At 39.6% G+C, this 20,568-nt stretch overlaps 2 protein-coding genes across 3 annotated transcripts; both read right to left on the bottom strand.

Annotated features, from left to right (window-relative positions):
• Positions 1–1,723: 1,723 nt before the first annotated feature.
• KRT26 (keratin 26) lies at positions 1,724–7,668 on the bottom strand. Its single transcript, XM_012452081.2, has 8 exons — positions 7,140–7,668; positions 6,617–6,699; positions 5,715–5,871; positions 5,424–5,585; positions 5,217–5,342; positions 4,357–4,574; positions 3,098–3,165; positions 1,724–2,186 (listed from the first exon to the last, which is right to left on the bottom strand). The coding sequence occupies exons 1-8, from the start codon at positions 7,578–7,580 to the stop codon at positions 2,035–2,037; spliced, it is 1,407 nt and encodes a 468-aa protein (XP_012307504.2). The 5' UTR covers positions 7,581–7,668; the 3' UTR covers positions 1,724–2,034.
• Positions 7,669–12,468: 4,800 nt separating this feature from the next.
• On the bottom strand, positions 12,469–17,841 carry KRT27 (keratin 27). 2 transcript variants are annotated; one of them, XM_012452035.2, is made up of 8 exons: positions 17,343–17,841; positions 16,527–16,609; positions 15,964–16,120; positions 15,364–15,525; positions 15,155–15,280; positions 13,178–13,395; positions 12,910–12,959; positions 12,469–12,796 (listed from the first exon to the last, which is right to left on the bottom strand). In XM_012452035.2, the coding sequence occupies exons 1-8, from the start codon at positions 17,784–17,786 to the stop codon at positions 12,660–12,662; spliced, it is 1,377 nt and encodes a 458-aa protein (XP_012307458.2). In that variant the 5' UTR covers positions 17,787–17,841; the 3' UTR covers positions 12,469–12,659. The 2 variants fall into 2 exon arrangements, with proteins under 2 accessions (XP_012307458.2, XP_012307457.2); XM_012452034.3 differs by having other exon boundaries at positions 12,660–12,796; positions 13,166–13,395; positions 17,343–17,786.
• Between the last annotated feature and the right edge of the window lie 2,727 nt (positions 17,842–20,568).

Raw genomic sequence — 20,568 nt, 5'->3', positions numbered from 1 at the left:
TATAATTTTAATCTTAAGTTTGTTAAGACTTACACTGAACAACATTAACTAAGACTTACACATAACGACATTCTGAAGAATATTCTGTATGTGCTTGAGAAGAATGTGTATTCTGCTCTTGTTGGATACGATGTTCTATATATTCTATCTGTTATGTCCACTTGGTCTAAAGTGTAGTTTAAGTCTAATGTTTCCTTATTAATTTTCTGTCTGGATGATCAATCCATTGTTGAAACTGTGGTACTGGAGTCCCCTACTAATTATTGTATTGTTGTTGATTGCTCCCTTCATTTCTGTTAATATTTGCTTTATATATTTAGGTGCTCTGATGTTGGGTGCATATGTATTTACAATTGTCATACCCTCTTCATGAATTGACTTCATACATACTTGTAGGCATCTGTAAGGAGGCCCACTGCACTGAAAGCCGTACTCCTTGCTTTCATTGTATCACTGATAGTCATGGGCATAAAAGTTTGCCTGATTGTGATACCTCTTGGGTGGCAATGGAATCTTAGTGTGAAAACAGCAAATTCCTATGCTTATTTTTTTTCTGTTCAGTGGAACTTGAATCACCATGGCAAAGAAGGAGATCTGGATTTGAATCTAAGCCCTGCTACACGTCAATTGTGTAGCCCTGGAGAAATTCCTTGATCTCTTTGAGTATCTGTTTTCCTCATATATAAAATAAAGATAATAAAACACCTATCTCATAAGCATTTATGGAAATTAAATTGGTTAATGCATATAAAGTGAGTTAAAGTACACTCAGTAAATGTAAGATATCACTATAGCTCCACAGTTGAAAGCACTTCTAACCGGACTTAATCTAACTCCATACCATTGAAATATGGCCTTTTTCTTCATGATTGAGACCATTCATCACAAGAAGACCCTGACAAAAGTAACTTTCAGTTCTACATCTCAAGAGAGTGTCATCAGGCTAAGGTCAACTACCTTATGTGGAAGCAGGAAATAATGGTGACCAAGCCTATATTTGACACTTGTAGATGCAACCTCAGAGGGTTTAGCACCTTGAAATGGTGCAGTTCAGTCTTCATGAGCTGTTTTGAATTCCACATTGTCTATTTGCCAGTTGATTAAAACCTTTCAGTGATGCCCTGCCATGCAAGTTGGAAATCCAAGTGGTTGTAGAGCTCACTGCCTCATTCCACCCCAAATGAAAAAACCTCTTTAGCCCAGAATTTTGCTGCTGTCCAATCCCAGCTGCACTTTCCAAAATAATTAAGTAAGGATGTCAGGCAGAATTTTGTGACAGGAGGATATGAGCAAGATTTAGAACCACCCCTAGGCTTGAGTTCTAAATTTGCTTAGTCATCACCATGGTAGGGGCAGATAGATGCCTGTGCTGGAAAATGGAACAATAGCTCTCCAGGTTCAGATTTTACAACAAACCTTTGTGGTCATCCAGGCTAGGCATTGTAAAGGTAAACAAATCCTACCGATCAGTGGGTTGGGTATTGTCTTCTTCTTTTATGTTCATAGAAGCTGAAACCCAAAAAGATCACGTCATTTACATAGTTAATGAGGGACAGATTTGGGAGGAGACTTTAGGGCTAGTGCTCTTTCCAACTCATCCTGTTATTAATTGAGGTAAGTGTGACTATGAAATGAAGCACATTATTTTATTAGCAGGTCCTTAGTATTGTCACATTGGAATCAACTTTAGAAATGAAAAAGAACCAGATATTAAAAAAATAACTTGCAACAGAAGAAGTTTTAATAAAATGTCAGAAAAGGTCTCCAAAATAAAAACAAAAATTAGGGACAGAGCAGGATTTTTCTTCTCTGGAAGAGGATTACATGCATAGAACATGAGAAAAGGAAGAGAAGGAGAACACTTTCTAGCCCTTTTATTTTGAAGAACAGAAATGAATAATTTCCTTAGGTTATTTGACCAGTAGGATTTTTGCAAAGGCAGTCTTTCTCTCTCTCTCTCTTTCTTTCTTTCTTTTCTTTCTTCTTTCTTCTTTCTTTCTTTCCTTTTTTTCTGTTTTTATAACTTTTTCCTCATTATGGTACTTTAGAAGGTACTCGTTGTTCCATTGTAATGTTGCTTATTTTAGAGGACTTTTCTTCAACTGAGTGGACTCTCAGTGAAAGGACATTGCCAATTTGATTCAGTTCCTCAACCACTGTTTTGACAACAGTTTCTTCTGTTGAGTCTAAAATAAAATAAATAAAACATGTGTGGTCATTTTTTAACAGGTTGAAAAGTATTTAGTACATGTATGCTGTTTGTTTGTTTGTTTTGAGAAGTAGTCTCGCTCTGTCGCCCAGGCTGTAGTGCATTAGGGTGATCTCAGCTCACTGCAGCCTCTGCCTCCTGGATTCAAGCTATTCTTCTGCCTCAGTCTCCCGAGTAGCTGGGATTACAGGCACCTGCCACCATGCCCAGCTAATTTTTGTATTCTTAGTAGAGATGGAGTTTCACCATGTTGGCCAGGCTGGTCTCAAACACATGACCTTAAGTGATCCACCTGCTTTGGCCTCCCAAAGTGCTGCGATTACAGGCATGAGCCACTGCACCTTTTAAAAAATGTCTTCTTAAAAAAAATTTTTTTTTGCAAGTTTGTAGTAAATTGAGATATAATACTCTGTTTGAAGTCAGTGTTTAGCAAGAGCCTGGACTATCTCTTTTATATTTGCCACTGTTTTAGAGCAGTGGGTGTTTGAAAACATAAATGAAACATGGATTAGAACAATCTAAGTATCAGGCGGTAGAGGCCGGCTGCAACTAATGTCTTCTTTTAAATACCAACTTGCCCTCTTTTCATGGTTTAAGATAAAGTAGCTCTTTTATCAAAGTATTGAAACTATGAAAAATAATACATTCCAGGTAAGAAATACGTTGTGGGATTAATTCTTCATTTCAGTAATTTTGTAATTTGACCATATCTGTTGTTCTACAGGAATATAAAATACAAGTATTAAGAACTATCATAATGACCCCTCATCCCTTCATTCATCTGAAGTAAACTTAAAAACAAATTTTATGTAGTTAACAAATAAGTAACTTAGTTAACACAATTGATGGAGTTTAAGGAGTTACACCCAGTAGAAAAACCATCTCTACCTTTGGCTTGATTTCCAGAATTCACAGGCCTATATCCTTTTGAGTTGTAACACGTGGATTTGCCTTTTCTGTGAAGAGAAGAGTAAATTACTGCATTTGTTTCCTTTCCTTAGTGAGCTTATAAATACCTCTAAATTGGGAAGAAGAATTTTGGAGTTCTATTTTCAACAAGATTCAAATTCCTCATATATTTAAGGGACACTAGTAAGCTTTTCATGATTTCAACATAGTGAAAGAAGAGATTAGATGGATGTTTATGGATAGACATTTTCTCATGACCAGATATTACCTCTTTCATCTAGCAATATTTCTCACTCTGACTTTTCAATCAACTGAGTAGTGAATGTGTTTGGAGTGCCTACCATGAAGAAGGTACTGGGGTAGATGCTGCAGAAAATATAGAACCAAGACACAGTTTTTACTGTTGGAAATGAAGTATACACACGCAAAAAGTCACCTATAACATGAAAAGTGCTATAAAGTAGTGAAAAAGTGGTGTAATGAGTGCTTTGTTCTGAAGAGGGAGCAAGCACTGTTGGGTTCCTGTGAGAATAGGCTGCAGAGGGCTGACAGGTCTTGGAGTGTGCAACATGTTACCTCTTCACTATGTGGCCATGGGCAAGCATTTAGTAATAGGCAGTGATTACCAAATACCTTTTCTATGTATGCCACTGTCACGAGCTCTTTACCTACATAGTGAGACATTATAGTTAAGAGTGGTTACAAGTATGGTTTTGGTGTTATCACGATTTCACCAGTGGGGAAACTGCATTTGAAAAGGTTGAACAATGTGCTCATAATTCACCCAGTATTTGATTCACATCCACCGCTGCAATTCCAGGGCTGTTTTTATTGACTAAGAAACTATGGACCCTCTCCAGTTAGTTCTTCCTGTATCTTCATTGCTTATCTTTAATACGAGGTACATGTGGGGTAACTAGTGATGTGATAATAAAAGAGACTGAGTTATTTATAAGAAATGTGCTTACACACTAAATCACAGAAAACAATTTTCCTTTTGAATTGGAGTACTGGAATTGTTAAATATTCTATACTTAAATGTCCTTTATATTATCATACATACAAATATTTTACATACATGTTTTAACTTCACTTGGCAGCAATAATATACATTCCTGATGATAAATATGTATGATCTCTAGAGTAGGAAATTCTAGGATGCAATATTGGTATACCTATACCATGAGAAAACCTAGTTGATGTGAGGTTTTTTTTTGTTCCATAAGTTAAATATTTACCTTTCTTCTCCATCTAGCAAGTTGCAATAAATTTCAATTTCTTTTTCTAAAAATATTTTTACATCAAGAAGCTGTTCATACTCCAGCTTCTGGCCTTCTGTTTCCATTCGAATCTGTTGCAGCTGTTCCTCCATCGCCCCGATCTGATCCTGAATTTGCTGGAGTTGATTGCAGTAATTTCCTTCAGTCTCAGCCAAGGAGCATTCATAGGAATATTTCTGAAAGAAAAACAAAGTAAGGCTTGAACGTGTAAAAGAGAAATGGCATGGTCATATTTTATATTATTTTATTGATTTTTTTTGAGATAGTGTCTTGCTTTGTCACCCAAGCTGGGGTGCAGTGGTACAATCTCAGCTCACTGCAACCTCCTGTCCTAGGTTCAAGTGATTCTCCTGCCTCAGCCTCCTGAGTAGGTGGGATTACAGGTGCGTGCCACCACACCCAGCAAATTTTTATATTTTTAGTAGAGATGGGGTTTCACCATGTTGGTCAGGCTGGTCTTGAACTCCTGACCTCAAGTGATCCACCTGCCTCGGCCTCCCAAAGTGTTGGGATTACAGGTGTGAGCCACCACGCTTGGCTGGCATGGTCATATTTTAAAAATTCTCAAGGTAGAAAGAAATATTCGTACAAGTTCTGAATATTTTCAATTGAAAATCAACATTTGCAAGATTTAAAAAAAATTCCTATATTGCAAAAAGGCAGTGAGTTTAGGGACAGAATTCTTGATATTTAATACATTTTATACTTTTAGTCATATGTAAATAGTTTTGTGTACTTGGTGTTATATATATTATTCTATCTGTATTGACTTGTACTTATTCACACACATATTCAATTCAATGGCAATTCCTACGTACCACAGCCATGAGGGACTGAAGTTCTATTTCCAGGGTTTGCAGATTGCGTTTCAATTCAGTCAGCTCATTTCTGGCTGCTGTGGCTGCTCCCTCATCATCAGAAATCTGTTGTTGCAGCGTTGCACTCTGAAGTGTAATTGTTGAAAGGATTAGTGACCAGCCTGATGGTCTACTGAGCAAGCCTCTCGTAATTTGGCATAGACCTACCCTCTCGTTGAACCAGGCTTCAGCATCTTTGCGGTTCTGCTCAGCCAAGTCCTCATACTCAGCCCTCATGTTGTTCAACAGGACAGTTAGGTCCACTCCCGGGGCTGCATTCATCTCCACAGTCACGTTCCCCCCAGCTGTACATTGCAGGACTGTCATTTCCTAGAAAAGGGATTGGTATTAATCTTCAGTGGAGGATTTTGACTGATATTCATGCCTGCTATGAAACAAACAGTGGACTTGAAGAAGGAAATCAGACGCTGTATGAAGCCACCCTGCAGGCTTCCTTACCTCCTCGTGATTTTTTCTGAGGTAGGTCAGTTCCTCACTGAGGGTCTCACACTGTATCTCCAGGTCGGTTGTACAAAGGGTCAGTTCATCCAACACTCTGCGAAGACCATTGGTGTCGGCTTCAACGCTGTGGTGCAGAGCCAGCTCATTTTCATACCTGAAAGATAGTAAGGCACCTGAGAGTTGTAATCGTAGGCAGGTGCAAAGCACAACTTTTAAAGACATTTCGTATGCTGAAAGAAATGATGTTGTGTACATACTTCTGAAGCTTCTTGTAATGGCAAACTTCTAAAATGGTTTGAGATACCTAACAATTCATGAATTGTATTTTGGAGATGTTATTTCTTCAGAGTTGATTTTTGTCATCCAATGGACTTAACAATTAAATAAGATATTGCTAGATTTTAGATTTTAAAAAATGTGTAATAGCTCTTTTTTTTTTTTTTTTTTTTTGAGACAGTCTCACTCTGTCACCCAGGCTAAAGTGCTGTGGCTCCATCTCAGCTCACTGCAACCTGAGCCTCCCAGATTCAAGTGATTCTGGTGTCTCAGCCTCCAGAGTAGCTGGGATCACAGGAGTGCGCCACCATGCCTGACTATTTTTTTTTGTGTGTTTTTGTAGTAGAGATGGGGTTTTGCCATGTTGGCCAGGCTGGTCTCGAACTCCTGACCTCAAGTGATCTGCTTGCCTCGGCCTCCCAAGGTGCTGGGATTACAGGCATGAGCTACTGCGTCCAACCATGATAGCTCTTTTTATAGGGGCATATTTAATTCAATTTCTTCATTGATCTAGTCTGACTTTATAAAAACATTTTGGTTTTCAAAGCAAAAGATATGTTCTTTAATCCAACTGTAATATTTTAACTTTTATTAATATAATTTATCAATTTGTTTTCACCTACTTCAGCCTGAAGTCATCAGCGGTAAGTCTGGCATTGTCATTTTGTAGAACAATGCTGGTGTTGCAGGTGGTTGCAGAAATAATCTAAATAGGAAAGATTGTGCAAAATATTAAGTACCAAAATTCAAAGGAGACCCCAGACTTCAGTGTGATTTTATACCTTCTTAACCTGTCAAACATCTGTTTTAGTATCCTTTTTTTCTATGTTAAAGAAATCTGTATTTTCTTCAGATAATAAACATTCAGAGCTTAAGGGCCACATAGATACTTTTATTACTTTTGATCAAATCGTGTGAGCTAAATATATGGAAAATGAAGTGAATATATCTATTTTGAAATGATTTCTTTTTCATTCTTTGATTCTACAAGTTTTTATTGCCAGGCACTGCCCTTAGCACTGGAGATACAGAGAGAACAAATCCTACATCACATAAAAATTTGTTAAGCACATTTTATATTTTCTCTTCTTTAAATCATACACACCCAAAGTCTGTAGCAAAAGTATACAAATCCCTATTTCTTACCTGCCTTTTAAGATCTTCGATGACTGAGAAGTATCTGCTATGGTCATGATCATGTCTCCGGGAAGAGCCAGGCTCACATTTCTCGTACCAGCCGTTGATCTTCTGCTCCAGGTCTGCGTTGGCCTCCTCCAGGGCACGCACGTGGTCTAGGTAGGATGCAAGGCGGTCGTTGAGATTCTGCATGGTTACCTTTTCATTCCCAGAGAGGAGGCTGTGCTCATTGCCAAGAAAACCAGCACAGGCACCACTTCCTAACCCTCCACCACTATTGCAGAAGCTTCCTGCAGAAGAAATGCCCCCAAGAGTACAAGAAAAGCTACTCCCTGCTCCCGACCCAACACACGCATTCCCAGCCACAAAGCCGGTTCCTCCACCAGGCAGCCTAGCAGACCCAGTTCGCGAGCAGATCCGCCTGGATCCACTAGAAAGTCGAAAAGACATGGCGACAGCACAGCCGAGCAACCCCTTCCCAGAGAGAGGAGCAAAGCCAGAGTACACCTTCCACACTCGTTAGCTCCCTTGGCCTTTTATAGGATTCACTGGGTCATTTCCGTCTTGACTACGCCAGTTTGTAATAAAATTTACCTGCATCCTAATTGTTGTTTTTCAAGATTGGGTGACTTTTAACAGTGTCCAGTCTGTAGGTGGAAACGTGACCCAAGGATATTTTTTTATATATAAAAACAGTGCCAGGGGAAGTAAAACTAAATCACAGCCTCGAAGGCCAAAATTAAATATGAGTAAACGTGCATCTTTTTGACCATTGGAATATTAATAGAATCTAGATTCTTTCCCTACCACATATAACAAAGAATTAATAATTCCAATGAGAAGCCGGGTGTGGTGGCTCACGCCTGCAATCCTAGCACTTTGGGAGGCCGAGGTGGGTGGATCATCTGAGGTCAGGAGTTTAAGACCAGCCTGGCCATCATGGTGAAACCCCATCTTTAGAAAAAAAAAATCCAATGAGAAAATGTCTCCCACTTTCATCCTGTTAACGCTCATAGAGTATTTCTAATATTTCCACTTCATTGAGTGCTTCCTTTCTTCCTTTCTTTGTTTCTTTTATTTTTCCTTTTTCCTTTTTTTAAGAGATGTGGTCTCACTATGTTTCCCAGGCTGGTCTCGAACTCTTGGCCTCCAGTGATCTTCAGCCTCCTCACCCAGCTCAGCCTCCTGTGGCCACATTACAGGTGTAAGCCACTGCACTGGGTGTGTGTTTTCCCTCTTACTGAAACCAGAGTATCTCAGCATCTATTGATCTTTTGGTAGTGGGAGATTTTAAAAGAAATCTATCATTTCTTTAATTGAAAACTGAAATAATAGAAATCCTGCAGTCCTGTGTATTATTAATTTCACTATAATTCATGAATATTTGATGGTGATGGAGAATTACTTCGATTGAGATTTCTTGGTTTGGTCCGGGAGCAGAACATCCGTTCAACTGACAGTCTCCAAATTGTTCACTTCCCTATCCCCAAATAGTGTTTACTGCCTTTTAGTTTAAATTTATATATTTAAGACATTAGGAATTACTTTGAGAAGAGAGCATCATATTGATTAGCAGGGAGTAAAATATATAAAGGAAGGAGGTGTTTTCAGCATTACCTAGAAAACCAGCACTTATGGTACCCTAGATAGAAGACAAGTTGTCACGAGGAAGTCGACTCTTTATTCTCTCGCCGTGATGCCCTTGGGAAGTTATCCAGGCCTGGATCATTTCCCTACTGGGCAAATGAAAATAGTAGCATCAAACAGTCTCATGTGAATGTTGAGCAGTTCCAATCATGAATGACTTATAAGACAGTCTGAAAGGCACAAACATTTTAAAATGCTAATTATTTGAATTATTATAATAAAGTGGACATGTCACACAGGGTCAGGTCTCTATCACTTATAATGGTACAAATTGATTGGTTAGCTAATTATGAGTTTAGTTTTGAAACAGTAATTTTTTTTTTGGAATGATATTTTTTAATGTTGTAGATGGTGAATACTTTGAAAACAGCCAACATTATTGTCACTAAAATGTGTGGAATATTTAGTGGACTGCATGGATTTTTCAAATCAAAAATATTTAAAAATAAAGAATAAATACAAAACTATAATGGGACCATCAGTTTATGTTTAAAACAGTGCATGATAACCTAGATACAATTCCTATTTAGAGACTTTTTACTGATTTTGTTGTGACCTGCTCAAATTTTTAATCTTTTGCTTATTTTTTTCCCAGGAATAAAAGAAGAAAACCAGAGAATATTGTCAGTTTAATAGTTTTTAAAGCTTGAGTTTCTTAGGTGAGTTATCATGAGATTTCAAAGTATTATTAACATAATCTATTTATCTCTAGAGACTTTACAAATACAAATTATCTTTTGTGAAATAAGTCAAGCACATATTATTAGGACCATTTGGAGATGAGTCGTCTCTGAAGCTAAGTGGCCATAGAGATCACAAAGCATTTCTATATCAAAGCAGGACTGGAATGTACGATGCTTAACTCCTTCTTGAAACGTCGTCGCCTATTTACTCGTGTGGGCAGGTCTCTTGAATTTTTTTAATCATAGATTTTCTCTAATACTTTTTAAAAAAATTTAGGTATGCTCTAGTTCTTTCTCTTTCTGAAAGTGGAGGATAGTTTTTTTTTTTTTTTTTTTTTTTTAAGGCAGAATTTTGCTCTTGTTGCCCAGACTGGAGTGCAGTGGTACAATCTCGGCTCACTGCAACCTCCAACTTCTGGTTTCAAGCGATTCTCCTGCCTTAGCCTTCTGGAGTAGCTGGGGTTACAGGCGCCCGCCACCACGAAAGGCTAATTTTTTTTTTGTATTTTCAGTAGAGACAGGGTTTCACCATATTGGCCAGGCTGGTCTCGAACTCCTGACCTCGTGATCTGCCTGCCTCTGGCTCCCAAAGTGTTAGGATTACAGGCGTGAGCCACCACGCCGGGCCCGAAATGGAGGATAGATTTCACAAATTCTCTGGGCCACTTCAGTCTATACATTTCTTCACTGAAATTATTTTATTCACGGCAAGAAACTGGTATTTGGATGTATATAATTGATCATTTCTTGATAATCTACTAGGTAGTAGAACATTACATGATGTGCATACATATTTTAGGCATTCAAAATGAATTAAGCTTCATGGAGTGTTGCTGTCTCCTTATTTCAGGATAAAGTTTTTCATTACATTATCTTATTCTAATGATCGTATGCTAATTTCCCCCATACATGTATTGTTCAGTTTCAAGTATGCTGTTGTTTAAAATTCACATTCTATATTTCTGTTAGATAACCATTTTTCCTTGAACTTGAATGAGGTTTGTTTTGTTACTAGATTTCTAGTTTTTTGTTTTGTTTTGTTTTTGTTTTTTTCTGAGAATCAGATTCTAGTATACTAAATCCTTCCACAAAATGGCTTCCCTGGTTTGGTTCAGGAAGAAGGAGGTACTGATGTCTCTGGTAATCTTAGACCAATTGGAGTGAGCTTGCATGTAGCTTCTTTATCCCTTCTCTTGTTAGAAGGAAGGTGGAGTCATAAGGTTCTCACTAGCATGGTACTGTTTCATGGCGAAGCACACAGTCTCTCTCTGAGCCATTCTGTGTGGGTTACACATTTCAGCACTTTCAGTTATAAGCTGTGTGATCTTGGGCAAATTACTCCACCAGTCTTTGCCTCGGTTTCCTTGTCTGTAAAACGAGGATGATAACAGTACCTATCTCATGTGGTTGTTGTGAGGCTTAAATCATGCTTAGAACAGAGTCTAGCACCCAGTAAGTGCTGGTTATCAGTTATTGACTCTCCTGGCAGTCATGTTTAAAGGTCTTGAATATTGGCCTGGTTTTAGCAGAAATAATTTATTCCCTGAGTTATGGTGAGTTGGTGGTCAGGCATCTCAAATACTATGAAATCTGAGCTAAGTGTTCAAAAATTTATAAAAGACAAACTTTAAAGACCTTTTAGTATTAGCATTTACTCTTAGTGTTGTACATTCTATGGATTTGGAAAATGTATAATGACACGTATCCATTCTTATGGTATTATCCAGAGTATTTTCACAGCCTTAAAAATCCTCTGCATTCTGCCTATGCATCCCTCTCCTCTAATTCCTGGCAGCCACTGACCTTTTTGCTATCTCCATAGTTTTGCCTTGTACAGAATGTCCTAGAGTTGGAGTCATACAGTATGTAGCCTTTTCAGATTGTCTTCTTTCCCTTAGTAATATACATTTAAGGTTCCTCTGTGTCTTTTCATGGCCTAATAGCTCATAGCTTTTTAGCACTAAATAATATTCTATTGTCTGGATGTACCGCACTTTATCCATTCACCTACTCAAGGACATCTGGGTTGCTTCCAAGTTTTGGCAATTATGAATAAATCTGTGCACAAAGACCTCTGTGAACAGGTTTTTGTGTAAATGTAAGTTTTCAACTCTTATGTGGTAGGATGTTTCTTTTTCCTAATTTTGATATGAGGATGTATGATGAGAGGACCAGTTAATTAAAAAGTTAGGTGAGAGGGTATCTGCCTTACATTCACCTGGGTATTATTACATGAATGTGGGAGAGATGGGGAAAGACAGCTTGAAAGGGATTGTGCTTCGACTGTATTGAACCAGTTCTGCAGAGTTCAGTAATAGGGTACTGGTTCCAGAGAAAAACAGGCTGCTTCTGTTATGGGATTGGTGTAGGGGAGTCAAGTCTCTCACCCACAAATAAATCTCTGGAGGTTTTTCTGCTGAGTTTAACCTCCTCCCACTCCCAGGCTTGAAATCGATTCATTAACGGTAAGTGCTGAAATCAGGGCGCTAAAAGTTACGTTTGACTTAGGAGCCACATGGCTCTGCAGTCTTGGGTGGCAAAAACGACATAGAGAATGTGTGAATCTCTACCCTTATGATGGAGTGGTCAAGATTATGAATTAGACACCCACTGGAATTCTCCACTTAGCCCTGTCCTCACAGTCCTCTTTTTCCCTTTCTACCTTCAAATATCACCATTTATAATCTTTCCTTTATTTTTAAGGATGTTTCTGATTCTTCGGTTTCTTATTTCTACTTCTATGAGCATACTGACCTTAGGGACTGGATCTTATTAACTGTTTTATCCTCATTATCTGGCACACAGCGTGTGCTCAGTAAGTGCTTTCGTACTGAGACAAGGGAGACAAAATTTTACAGAGAAGTGAAAAAGACTCCAACTGGTTTACATGTTAAACTTACTCCTAACTTGTGAAGACCACTGAATTAAACAGAAGAAATCAAAGACAAATTTCAGCTCCCATTGGAGGGTATATTTAAAATGCAAGGACTGACCAGGACCAGGGAAGATGACTTGCAACAGGAAGAACCTTTATTGAAACACCACCATAGAGAAAAAGCCCAAGAAATAGTACTATTCTAAAAATAACTTGTCCTAATCCATTGGAAGAAAAGCAGAAAAATAAAGGGGATCTTCTTTAGGAAACTAGTTTCATTTTGGTATTTTAATTTGGGGGGCATTCTTTCTCAGAGGCTGGAGTTCAGGAAGGCACCCTCTGTTCATTCTTGTTGACTTTGGTGGATTTCTCTTCCACGGTGTGAACTCTGGATGAGAGAACTTTGCCACGAGGATCTATTTCTTCCACAACTGTTTTGACAATGGTGGTTTTAGATGAATCTAAGATGCCACATATAAACTGTTAGAATTTATCAAATTCATAAATAGGAAATATCTCATCATTTGAAACACGTACAAATACACACTGAATGCCTAACACAGCTTTTGCTTACCTTTTGTCTGATTTCCTGGGCCTCTGTAACCTTTTGATTTAGAACAGGAACTGTAAAAGTATAGAGCACTTATATTAATTATTTCGTTCTGTTTTACTGAGGAAACTGAAAAACAGTGATTTAAGGTGGGAATTCACTGAATTCTGAAATAACACTAAAAGAGTTTTTATCTACACGTGGTCTCAATCATAGATATTTTGTACTTGATTTCAAATAATCTTTAGTGACCTTAAAAATAAATTGTTTTCTCAATGGCAGCAATACTGACCCATCTTCTCCATCTATCAGGAAGCAGTAGGTCTCAATTTCTTTTTCCAAGTGGACCTTCACATCGAGGAGTTGCTCATACTCCAGCTTCTGGCCCTCGGTCTCGGTTCTGACCTGGTGCAGCTGCTCCTCCAGGGCTCCGATCTGAGCCTGGATCTGTGCCAGCTGCGCACAGTAGTTGCTCTCGGTCTCTGTCAAGGAGCACTCCAGGGAGTGTTTCTGTAGTTTGGTAAGACATGGTTTAATAGAAAAGGTCATAGTATTTTAGAATAAGCCAAAGCATTTAAGAGGTAATTAAGACAATTATCCTTACATCATGCAAATAATTATATTTACCCCAAAGATTCCATTTATTCAATATTAATCATTGCCTTTACTAAATGTCATCCTACTTTTCTATTTGAGAATGACACAGCTGGTGCTGAATGTTCCTCAGATGCCCAGGTGTGCTAAAAAAGATGCAATTGTCTCTTTTTGGGTGCAGACTAAAAGATCCCTCCCCTGCACCAATATAGCCTGTGCTTGTAGAGTTCGGCACAATGTGCCACTTTCCCCACAACTAGAAGTCCGCCTAAACTTTGCTACCCATTTCTATTCGTGTGACAGTCTTGTCATATGAGGACTGCAGCTCTTCTATTAAAAAGCCATCCTACAGTGAACTGCATAAACTTCCCATGAGTAGAATAAACCACAGAAAAGAATTACCTTCGTAGGCTTTAAATACAGTAGCTCAATTCATTGGCTTGTGAATCTGAATGGGATTATAGAGCTACACAGAGGGAACCCCCACCACAATTTTACATGGAATCAAGATGAGAGTGTCTTATCCTCTCATCAGCAAGTATTTTTTATATAAAGCCTTGGTTTTATACATATTCGTAGCCTCATCTGTGGATAAACTCTGGTGGTTTACTAGCCATAGAGGGAAAAATAGAGATCTGGGAGTTAGAAAATTTGGACAGAATTTCTGATTCCTTCCTATCCAACTGTGGGACTGTGGGAATTGCTTAACTTCTTCGAATCTCAGATTCCTCTTCTGGAAATAATGACATGAGTTGTAATGTCTGCCCTGCCCGTGCCCTGGGGTTGTTGTAGACTCACATGTGGGCGGAAGTGCTGGGCAAACCCTTAATGAAAGCAGTTATGATTATCATTACACGCTTAGCTTTAGAGTCAGCCTTCATGCCTCTACTTTGCCTCTTGTTTACACCACTTACAAAGGAACTTGTAAGTGCTCTTAATTAAGTGGCCAAAAGGAACACTAGATGAAGCTAGGAGTAGTGCAAATGTGTTTTTGCTCTCTTTAAGCAGTAGGATTTTTTTCTTTTTCAAAAAATGGACACATAAGAATTGTATGTATTTATGGGGTTCATAATTCTTTTTCAAAACACGCAATGTGGGTCATAGAATCAGGGCAATTAGCATATCTGTGGCCCCAAACACTTATCTTTTTTTCTTGTGTTGGGAACATTCAAAACCCTCTCTTTGAACTATTTGAAAATATAGACTAAATTATGCTTAACCGTAGTCATTCTGCAGTGCTATGCAAGACTTGAACGGATTCTTCCTGTTCCGCTGTAATTTTGTATCCTTTAGCCAACCTCTACCTATTCCCCATCCCCTTCCCAGTCTCCAGTAACCACTATCCCACTCTCTCCTTCTATGAGACCAACTTTTTAAGTTTCCACATGAGTGGTTTTAGATATTTTGGCTTAGGATAGAAGATTCAAAGTCAAAACTACTTTCTTTTTCCAATATCTCTATTGTATTTGCTAATTTCTAATGTTTCATCATTATTAGCATCCAGGTATACTTTGTAGGCAAAGAGGATTGTCATGTGCGAAATGCAAATGTGTCTTATGTCAAGCACTGTAATTAATGGCTAAAAACTAAAATATGTAATATTATGTCGGAAGAAAATTTCTTCTATTTTTTTTCTCAAGTTCTAAGCAAATCTGTTGCGTAACTTTTCGCTTACCGTTGCTAAGAGGGACTGAAGTTCAATCTCCAGGGTTTGAAGAGTGCGTTTCATCTCGGTAAGCTCATTCCGGGCTGAGGTGGTGGCGCCAGCGTCGTCAGAGATCTGTTGCTGCAGCGAGGCGCTCTGGAACAGTAGGGGCCGCGTTAGGGCGCTGCTGGCTGCGTCCGTGCGCGGCGCACCCGGAACGCACCTAAGTATGGTTTTACCTTCTCGTTGAACCAGGCCTCCGCGTCCCTGCGGTTCTGCTCTGCAAGGGCCTCATACTCGGCTCGCATGTTGTTCAGCAGAACAGTGAGGTCCACCCCGGGGGCCGCGTTCATCTCCACGTTCACGTTGCCTCCAGCAGCGCACTGCAGAGCTTTCATTTCCTGAAAAATATTTGTTTAACGGAATTAGGATCTGAATATTTTATTTATTTCGTTTTTTGAGTTAGGGTCTCGCTCTGATGTCTAGGCTGGAATGCAGTGGTGCAATTACGGCTCACTGCAGCTTTGAACTCCTGGCCTCAAGTGATCCTCCAGTCTGGGTCTCCCACAGCGTTGGGATTATAGGCGTGAGCCACCGCGTCTGGCCTGAATATTTTTAAAGGAGCCAGGTGGACAAGATTTATAGGGTTAGAAACTTTTTAGGAGGTTTCTTTCTTTTGAGCAGGATGAATAGAAGCACCTCAAACAATCTAAGCCATATGGAGAAACTGACATGTTCCTTCTTGAATGTTAATTTAAGATATTATATTTATCATCTGAAATTAATTTTAAAATTTGGGAGAGAGGCGACTGTGAGAGCCAGCCGGGAAGAGCCTCTACCTCCTCATGATTCTTCTTGAGGTAAGCGAGCTCCTCACTGAGAGTTTCCAGCTGAATCTCCAGGTCCGTTCTGCACAAGGTCAGCTCATCCAGGACTCTCCGCAAACCGTTGATATCCGCCTCAACGCTCTGATGGAGCGCCAGCTCATTTTCAAACCTTAGAAAAGTATTTGAAAGTTTCATCACTAGTCATTAGGCACAGCACATCACTTTTTGGATCATCATACAACTCAGACTAAGCTTTGAGGTAAAACTACTAAAATAATACTTAAAACTTCAGTCAGGTCTCTCATCATGCAATAAATACATTTCTTTGAAGCAAGAGAATGGGAATAGCCAAAATTCTCTCTCATATGACTTTGACATTCATTCATGGTAGTCCACAAATTTCCCAAGTAAAATATGTTGCTCAGCTAGTGACTGCTAATATGCATTTCGTTTAAAACAAATACATGAATAAACAAGAACAAAGAATGAGCCAACCTCAAATAACTCAGAAGAATAAAGGAGAAAAAAATGCTTAGACAACTTTTTTTTTTCTGTTTATGTTCAGCTCTACTTACTTGAGTCTGAAGTCATCAGCTGTGAGTCTTGCATTATCATTTTGCAGGACAACATGGGCATTGCTTGTAGTTGCAGAAATTATCTGACACATAGAGAGTTAAGATTGAGGAAATATTAAGACACATTTCAAAATTCCTTGAAATAAAATTACATATGAAATTATAGTAATATTTCTGGCATGGTCTCTCTCTCTCTTTCTTTCTCTCTCTGAAACGGAATCTTGCTCTGTTGCACAGGCTGTAGTGCATGGCATGATCTTGGCCACTGCAACCTCTACCTCCCGGGTTCAAGTGATTCTCCTGCCTCAGCCTCCCAAGTAGCTGGGATTATAAGTACATGCCACCACACCCGGCTAATTTTTGTAGTTTTAGTAGAGACAGGGTTTTACTACGTTGGCCAGGCTGGTCTTGAACTCTTAACCTCAAGTGATCTGCCGGCCTTGGCCTCCCAAAGTGCTGGGATTACAGGCATGAGCCACTGTGCCTGGCCAAGTATGGTCTCTTTTATTCCCCACCCCAAACATAAAAAAAGCTCTTTCTATAAGAAAACCTATAAATATATAGCTAGAGACATTGGGCAGTTTTTGATATTTTAATATTACCAAAAGCATACACACATACCCAATACCACATGATGGGTGTGCCATGTTCAAATATTAGAATTTATTAGAAATTATTTTTAATATTGAAAATGAACTCCTAAAATTTAGAAGCTGAGGGCAAAGCCCTGTTATTGTGGCAACTTAGACATTTGTATATCTGTGAGTGGCTAAATACCCTCAGGAGTGCTAAGACTCATGCCACGGTGTTTCTTACCTGGTTCTTAAGGTCGTCAATAATTGGGAAGTATCTGCTGTAATCATGATCAAGGCCGCGGCAAGAACCAGGTCCAAATTTCTCATACCACCCCTTGATCTTCTGCTCCAAGTCAGCGTTGGCCTCCTCTAGGGCTCGAACATTCTCCAGGTAGGAGGCCAAGCGGTCGTTGAGGTTCTGCATGGTCACCTTCTCATTGCCGGAGAGGAGGCCGTGCTCGTTCCCTGTGAAGGCAGCACAGGAAACACTTCCCCCGCCCAGACCTCCACCATAGCCTCCTACAGATGAGCTGCCCCCAAAAGCACAGGAGAAGCCACTTCCGATGGCTGGTATACCGCATGTGTTTCCGGCCCCAAAGCCTCCTCCCCCACTAGAGAGCCTCACAGAGCCAGTGGCCCCACAAGAGCCAAGCCTTCTGGATGTGGAAGAAAAGCGCACAGACATGGTGTCCAGGCTGGAGCGTTTGTTTCTGCGGTGATGCTCTGATGGTGAACCTCCTACTCAAGCATCTTGGTTTGCCTTTATATACACATATTAGGGTGTTCCTTGATGAGCTTTGCTCATAGCAAAATGGTGTTTGCCAGCTCATTGTGAATTATCCATAATGGGGTGTTTTTTTTTTTTTTTTTTTTTAATGAATGGCTTTACCGTACTGTGTCCATTTCTGTAGGTGGATAGTTATCATGGGGTTATTTGTTATCTCTGGAGTTGGACAGGGTGTAGTATTATCAGAATTATTACAGTGATGCATTTCAAATTTAGTATGAGTAACCCTTCCTGTCTTCCAGGCCTCAGGAATGCTTAATGCCTATAAGAATAAAAAAGTATGATAGACAGATTTCTCTTTCCCTTGCCCAAATCAGCATTGCATTTTCTTTGGCAATGAAGTATCATAGTCATAATTTTCTATCAGATGTGTTGAAAATAATTTCAAGACCGTGTGTCCATGGTACTAGAAGAAGAAGGGGAGGTCCTAAAGGAGAACTGAGGCATTAAAAGGAATCTTCTTTGGAGACAGAAAGTATTCCTTTGATCCTTATCCTTCCTGAATTTCCATTTCATCTGTACTGGTTTTCTGTCTAAGTGCGGTTGCTAACTGGGTTAAGTAAAGGAATTGGTTACCTCCTTGGGCCTGAGTTTCCACATCTGTAAAGTGAAGGGTCTAGACTGTGGCCTCTATATTCCCTTTCTATCTCTGGCTTGCTCACACTTCTGCACTCCTTCTGTTCGCTGTCCATTTCCATAGCACTTTTCTCATGCCACGGTTTTTCGTGAGTAAAGAAGAGCATTACTTCCTCTGCTTTTCACCTCCTACTTATTTCTGAATTGCGGTCCCACCATTTTACGGAAAGTAACCTCTCAGACATCACTGCACATCTCTAATCATCATTTCTTTTATTTATTCTCCTATACCCTCCTGGTTACGTTCAGTACTGACTACCTCTGTCTGATCAGCCTGATCGAGTTTCCGACAGTTGCTTTGTGAGAATTTTTCTACATCTCGTGTTGCTCCCCTTTTCCCTTCTACTTATAGCTTCTGTGCCCTACATTTGTTATTTCTTACAGTTTTGTGCTTGTTATTCAAGATTCTTTTTTTTTTTTGAGACAGAGTCTCGCTTTGTCACCCAGGCTGGAATGCAGTGGCGTGATCGTGTCTCACTTCAGCCTCAACCTCCCAGGCTTAAGTGATCCTCCCACTTCAGCCTACCAAATATCTGGTATTACAGGCACGCGCCACCATGCCCTGCTAATTTGTGTGTGTGTGTGTGTGTGTGTGTGTGTGTGTGTATGTGTTTGTAGAGATGGGGTTTGCCATGCTGTCCAGGCTGGTCTTGAATGCCTGGGCTCGAGAGATCCTCCCACCTTGGCCTCCTAAAATGCTGGGATTATAGGCGTAAGCCACCTCACCTTCTTCTTCTTCTTCTTCTTTTTTTTTTTTTGAGACGGAATTTCGCTCTTGTCACCCAGGTGGAGTGCAATGGTGCGATCTCGGCTCACCGCAACCTCCGCCTCCTGGGTTCAAGCAATTCTCTTGCCTCAGCCTCCTGAGTAGTTGGGACTACTGGCGCGCGCCACCATGCCCAGCTAATTTTTTTTGTATTTTTAGTAGAGACGGGGTTTCACCATGTTGACCAGGATGGTCTCGATCTCTTGACCTCGTGATCCACCCGCCTCGGCCTCCCAAAGTGCTGGGATTACAGGCGTGAGCCACCTCACCTTCTTAATGTAGGTTTTCCTTCACTGCCTTGTCCATTCTTTTTTACCACTTTCCTCTTTCCCATCTCTTTGCCTTTGTTCATGTTGTTCTTTCCACCTGGTTTTCTTTTTCAGACTAAAAATTTTAACAAATCGTTTGAGATCTTGTATTTGCCAAGAATAATTGACATCACTTTCAAGTACCTAGATTGAAAATGAAGTTGGCAAAAATGTAAATTGTTATGACTTAACAAATGAGTTTGCAGGAAAAAAAGCCAGAAAGATTTGTCAATCAATTGAATACATTATTAAAGTATTATGGTTTATCGTATTACATAAAATTAGGACACCAAAACATTATTTATTTGCCATTTATAGTTTATGTTGTTATATATGTGTCCTATTACCTCATTACATGTTATAAATAATAAGACATTTTTAAAAGAAAAAGATCTATATTTTAGTATTTCTTTATTTTTTGAGTCAGAGTCTTGCTCTGTCACCTAAGCTGGAGTGCAGTCGTGTGATCTCTGCTCACTGCAACCTCTGCCTCCTGGGTTCAAGCGATTCTCCTGCCTCAGCCTCCCAAGTAGCTGGGATTACAGGTGCGTGCCATCACACCTGGCTAATTTTTGTATTTGTAGTAGAGATGGGGTTTCACCATGTTGGCCAGGCTGGTCTCAAACTCCTGACCTCAGACTGCCCAGCTTGGTCTCCAAAAGTGTTGGCATTATGGATGTGAGCCAATGCGCTGGGCTTATTTCTAACTGAAATTTTTTTCTGACTTTTCAACAAGAGATCTCACATTTTCAGTTTGCAACGGGCCTTGTAAATTATGTAGCCATCCCGGATTGTTAGGTCTTTCTGAGGAAGCTGAAGAATCTTAGAGAAAAGATCTTCAGATACAAATGTTTGAGTGTTCTCCACAAAAGGGAAGCTCACCATACAACCACTCTGGAAGGAACTACGGACACTTACACAAAAAGCTTCCAAATGTTTAAGGCCTTACTTGTTCAAAATGAACATAATT

Source organism: Aotus nancymaae, unplaced genomic scaffold (assembly GCF_030222135.1).
Source record: "Aotus nancymaae isolate 86718 unplaced genomic scaffold, 86718_ANA_hifiasm-v0.15.2.pri h1tg000089l, whole genome shotgun sequence".
NCBI classification, from domain to species: domain Eukaryota; kingdom Metazoa; phylum Chordata; class Mammalia; order Primates; family Aotidae; genus Aotus; species Aotus nancymaae.
The sequence above is the reverse complement of the archived record's forward strand: the minus strand, read 5'-3'. Positions and strand labels throughout refer to the sequence as shown.